The sequence below is a fragment of the Ovis aries genome, chromosome 9 (assembly GCF_016772045.2).
Source record: "Ovis aries strain OAR_USU_Benz2616 breed Rambouillet chromosome 9, ARS-UI_Ramb_v3.0, whole genome shotgun sequence".
Classification (NCBI taxonomy): Eukaryota; Metazoa; Chordata; class Mammalia; order Artiodactyla; family Bovidae; genus Ovis; species Ovis aries.
Window position 1 is genome coordinate 58,369,250 of NC_056062.1, and position 6,000 is coordinate 58,375,249.

Here is a 6,000-nt window from a genome sequence, read left to right on the forward strand (position 1 = left end):
ACACCCCACTCCAGTACTCTTGCCTGGAAAATCCAATTGGCGGAGGAGCCTGGTGGGCTGCAGTCCATGGGGTCGCTAAGAGTCGGACACGACTGAGTGACTTCACTTTCACTTTTCACTTGCATGCATTGGAGAAGGAAATGGCAGCCCACTCCAGTGTTCTTGCCTGGAGAATCCCAGGGACTGGGGAGCCTGGTGGGCTGCCGTCTATGGGGTCGCACAGAATCGGACATGACTGAAGCGACTTAGCAGCAGCAGCAGCAGACGTATATAAACCATAGCAACGTGGATTGGGAGATTTAAGATTTAAGCCTGGTTCCAACATTTTTTCTGTTTTATAAAAATCTTAGCTAAGTCATTCATGCTGTCTGCTTTCTTATTAAATGATGGAATGTGAGGAGGGATGGTAAAAGGAGTGACCTCTAACTTTAACATTCTCTTTAATCCATTTATAATTTTATTTCTATCACTCCTTGAACACTTACTATTTGCCAGACACTTTTGCTATATGGGTTTTAATCTTTATAAAAACACTGTGAAGTTTGTTCAAGTTACTGTATGAACTTGAATGGCAGAGTAAGGATTCAAACCCAGACCTAATGAATCCAAAGACAGACTCTTAATCCCTAGGACAGACTAATGCTACCCAGACACTCAGCTTATTGGACCTTTTTTCTAAATGACAAGTTTTTGTGTTTGATTATTTTCCCACTTAATGTATGCTTATACTTCTGTATCCATCCTAGTTCCCAAAGGTACTATGTGTATGTGTGTGTGCAGAAAATAATATGCTATTTCAGGTTACTTTTCAGGCTTTCTTAAAGACAATGATTTGACATTGGTCTTGAAGTAACTTTTAGATATTAGGTAAACCTGCAACAGAATGTTTAATAGTTACATTAAGATATGTTAATATTATACTAAGTAATAGAATTTTTGCTGTAATTTTTTATAGCAATACTATATTCTTATTAGACATTTTGTAAACTCTTCCCCTCCAAAATATTCTAAAAGAATATTTCATTGGACCGAGCTGGATTGGCAATCTGCCATTCAGTTCAGTTCAGTTCAGTTCAGTCGCTCAGTCGTGTCCGATTGTTTGCGACCCCATGAGTCGCAGCACGCCAGGCCTCCCTGTCCATCACCAACTCCGGGAGTTCACTCAGACTCACGTCCATCGAGTCAGTGATGCCATCCAGCCATCTCATCCTCTGTCGTCCCCTTCTCCTCCTGCCCCCAATCCCTCCCAGCATCAGAGTCTTTTCCAATGAGTCAAACTTCCCATGAGGTGGCCAAAGTACTGGAGTTTCAGCTTCAGCACCATTCCCTCCAAAGAAATCCCAGGGCTGATCTCCTTCAGAATGGACTGGTTGGATCTCCTTGCAGTCCAAGGGACTCTCAAGAGTCTTCTCCAACACCACAGTTCAAAAGCATCCATTCTTCAGCGCTCAGGTTTCTTCACAGCTTCACAGTCCAACTCTCACATCCATACATGACTGCTAGAAAAACCATAGCTTTGACTAGATGGACCTTTGTTGGCAAAGTAATGTCTCTGATTTTGAATATGCTATCTAGGTTGGTCATAACTTTTCTTCCAGGGAGTAAGTGTCTTTTAATTTCATGGCTGCAGTCACCATCTGCAGTGATTTTGGAGCCCCCAAAAATAAAGTCTGACACTGTTTCCACTGTTTCTCCATCTATTTCCCATGAAGTGATGGGACCGGATACCATGATCTTTGTTTTCTGAATGTTGAGCTTTAAGCCAAATTTTTGACTCTCCTCTTTCACTTTCATCAAGAGGCTTTTTAGTTTGTCTTCACTTTTTGCCATAAGGGTGGTGTCATCTGCATATCTGAGGTTACTGATATTCCTCCCAGCAATCTTGATTCCAGCTTGTGCTTCTTCCAGCCCAGCATTTCTCATGATGTACTCTGCATATAAGTTAAATAAGCAGGGTGACAATATACAGCCTTGACATACTCCTTTTCCTATTTGGAACCAATCTGCCACTAACACCAGGCAATAGAAGGTTGATTTTATTAAAATTTTTTATTTTAACATGCAATATTCTGGAAAACACAACCTTGTTGGTTTTTGTCCTTTTTTTCTCTATTTCCCTCTCCCTTTCCTTCTTCTTCTTCTTCTTCTTCTTATTATTATCCACTAGATATCCAAGAATCCAATTACTGAGTGAAAGTGAAAGTGTGAGTCACTTAATCATGTCCCACTCTTTGTGATGCCATGGACTGTAGACCAACAGGCTCTTCTGTCCCTGGGATTTTCCCAGGCAAGAATAATGTAGTAGGTTGCCATTCCCTTCTCCAGGGGATCTTCCCTACTGAGGGATTGAACCCAGGCTTCCTCCATTGCAGGCAGATTCTTTACCATCTGAGCTACCAGGGAAGCCCAAATTATTGAGTAAATCTTCTTAATCTTCCCACCTTCCTTTTAGACATGACCCTGTGTGAGGAGGCGTTCTTCAGGTTTGCTGTTCCTACAAAGCTTACCCCGAACTGGCTCAGTGTCCTAGTAGACAATCTGCCTGGCACCAAAGTAAATGCAGAGAGCGTAGAGAGGATAAAACAGCGACACAACTCACGAGAACAGACTTTCCAGCTGCTGAAGTTATGGAAGCATCAAAACAAAGATCAAGATATGGTCAAGAAGATCATCCAAGGTATGGTAGCCTGAACTAAACAACTCAAACAGAAATCAGAACATCTGCTCATCATACAACAGAAATGAGACTATGTACCTGTTGGTTTAGTTGTATGGATGCTGTTTCCCTTTGGGAATTATTGTTGGACTGAAATAGTTTTCAAATGATAGAGGAGAAGCTGTTCCTAGATCAGTCATGCGGGGTTTTATTTTCACCTTCTCTACTCTCCAATTTTTCAATTGTCTCTCTGGAAGGAGGGAAAATACATTTCAAATGTAGGAATAAACCTCAGGAAATCTGACTCTGGATCCCTTAGCAGCTGTACGAGCATCCTGTCTGATATATCTAGAAGTTCTTTAACTATTTTAGATCTTACCTTGCAGTTCTACCAAGAAAGTATGTAGTATTTATCTGGTAATTCTCTCCAGAGAGCCTCTAAGTGTCTAGGTATCCTCTCATTAATCCTCACAATACAGTCTATTTTAAAATTACCATTTTAATAGCACATGTCGTGAGGATTAATGAGATAAGTTCTTTAAAGTGTTTGAGCTTCTTGGAGAAAAGCGCTATTTAAATCCAAGTACTCTCATATTTTAGTTTTGTAAAGAATCTCCTTTTGAAACTCTGTGTGTGTGTGTGTGTGTGTGTGTGTGTGTGTGTGTGTGTGTGTGTGTATTATGATGGGAGTGAATAAATACAGAAGGGAAAAGGAAGTAAGTTTCATCCAGAGTGTACTATAAGCTTTGGGATACACAGAAGAGAAAGTTCTGACTTGAATTAGCATTGGACATTCTCGAAAAAAAAATGGTTGGGGGGGGGGTGCCTTTCATGATGCAATGTTAATGACAAATCCATTCTGCTCTTCATGTGTAGTTAAATGATTGAGGAATCCTACACAACTCTAAAGCCTCAAACATCTGAAACTGAGGCAACAGATTTTAGGAGACTAACATCTTTGACAGTTGAATGCTTTCACTTGTGCAGAATAAACTTGTCTTCTGTTTTTGGCAAACAAAATGCATTTTTTGAAAGTATAATTAGCCCTGAGGCAGAAGGGAAGGGAAGTAGGGAAACAGAGACAGTTAGAATTGGATGGGACCGAATTCCCTGTTTTATAAATGAAGACATTTTAGCCCAGAAAGATGAGGGGACTTGCCTTAGGTCTGACAGATACTAAATGACTCATGCCATCAACAGAAACATTACTTACTCCATCTATGTTTATGTCCTAGCTCATTACCAAAATATTCTCTAGGTCATGTGTATCCTACTGTTCTTTGGCCTCGAATTATTGGATTTTCAGATCTCCTGTGTGCTGATAATCCTCTGGTGCTATTTACTAAAGACTATTTGAAGCAACTAATTTTTCAAATAGCACATATATTGGTATCAATTAATGAAAGTTTATATTACAAAATAGCTAACTGTATTTTTTCTAAAATGTTACGCTTTTCATTGCTTCAGATTTTCTTAGAAAACTGAGAGCAATGTGTCCCTAGTTTCTTACTGTTATTTTCCAAATGTGGGCTTTTCACAAAGCTGTGTTAGAGGCAGAGAATACAGAAAGCATATTATTCTATCGTAACACAAAATAATATTGAACTCAGTTCTCAGAAATAACTAGCGTGACTTGAGCCCTCCCTCAAAGGAAAGGAGGAGGTCAGCCTTAAAATTATGAAATGCTGCGGAACTCCCTTTTGCCTCAGGGTAGTTCTATAGTGGCTTTAGATAGACTATGTGGATGAATGTCTCTGTGTTTTCGCTTCATTCAGATATCGACCTCTGTGAAAACAGCGTGAGGAGGCATATTGGACACATGAACCTCACCTTTGAGCAGCTTCTAAAGTTGATGGAAAGCTTGCCGGGGAAGAAAGTGACGACAGAAGACGTTGAGAAAACAGTGAAGACGTGCAAATCAAGTGAGCAACTCCTGAAGCTGCTCAGCCTGTGGAGGATAAAAAATGGCGACCAGGACACCCGCAAGGGCCTGCTGCACGCCCTAAAGCACTTGAAGAAGCACCACTTCCCCAAGACTGTCATTCAGAGTCTGAAGAAGACCATCCGGTTCCTTCACAGCTTCACCATGTACAGGTTATATCGGAAGCTATTTTTAGAAATGATAGGAAACCAGGTCCAGTCGTTAAAGATAAGCTGCTTATAACCGGAAATGGTCACAGAGCTGTTTCCTCACCATGGACCAGATCTAATAAATGAGTAGACTGTTTCTCAGGCTCTTGAGGAGGGAACAATGATTTCTTTCTCATCACCAAGGACTGGCTTTGACCCCAGGGCCCAAAAGAAACTATGGTGTGGAGAAAGAACGCTTATCTCTCCCCTAAAGTATAATAAACCCCAAATTGTTTATCCAGCTGACGCATCTGGTCCAGTATCTACTGACTCTATTTTCTCTTGTTACTGCTTGCAGTAATTCAACTGGAAATAAGAAATGAGACTCCATTGTGTCTTACTAAATATCAGAATGTCTAATTTAAATAGCTTTGAGATTTCAGCTGTACTAGAGGCTTTTATTTAAAAGCCATTTGTTTTCTGTAAAAGTTACTAATATATCTGTAACACTATTATAGTATTTGCTATTTATATTCATTCAGATATAAGGTTTGTACATATTACCATCCTGAAGGGAAACTGTGTAAGACTTAATTTTAGAAAGAAAAATATATATATTCTGTTTATTATTATGATACACAAAAGAGATAAAAATATATATTTTTAACAGAATGTTTGTAGCATTTCCTAATAGGTACTGCCATTCTTCTTCCTGTGTAGAGTATTTTTGTAATATACTTTTACCTGTATAAGGTGTAATACCATTTTTTAGAAAATACATTATGTAGTCAATTGTTTAATGTTGGAAAGTGTATGAAATATAAGTTATCTGAATATTAGATGCTCTGAGAAATTGAATGTACCTTATTTAAAAGATTTTATGTTTTTACTACATAAACAACATCATTAATTAAAGTTTTCAAATTATTTTTCATTGCTTCTCCTCTTGCTTTTATTTGAATGGGACATGAATGGATCCGAGGTTTCACAATTTTCCCTTTCTTTCATCATCAGGACCATTTGGGAACACTGTTAAAAATGCAGATTCCTGGGCCAATTTTTTGAGAAACTCTAGGGAGAAGGGCAGAAACCTGCATTTTTAATATGCTCCAATGTAGTTTTTACTACACGTAAGTTGAAGAATTTCTGAAGTCAAGTTTAATAAACAGATGACACAAGCCACTTATAACTGCTGCCATTAGCATCAAGAGACAAAACTACGTAAGTTCTTTTGGTTGCCAGTGATAAAAACGTGTGGGCTTCCCAGGTGGCTC

General features: G+C 39.1%; 1 protein-coding gene across 1 annotated transcript in view; it reads left to right on the forward strand.

Annotated features, from left to right (window-relative positions):
* The window catches only part of TNFRSF11B (TNF receptor superfamily member 11b), a 29,422-nt gene extending 23,762 nt beyond the window's left edge, over positions 1-5,660 (forward strand). The window contains exons 4-5 of the mRNA XM_004011767.4: positions 2,453-2,677; positions 4,432-5,660. Of these exons, the coding sequence (XP_004011816.1) occupies positions 2,453-2,677; positions 4,432-4,820 (614 nt within the window). The 3' untranslated portion in view covers positions 4,821-5,660. The remainder of the gene's footprint in view (positions 1-2,452; positions 2,678-4,431) is intronic.
* Positions 5,661-6,000: the final 340 nt, after the last annotated feature.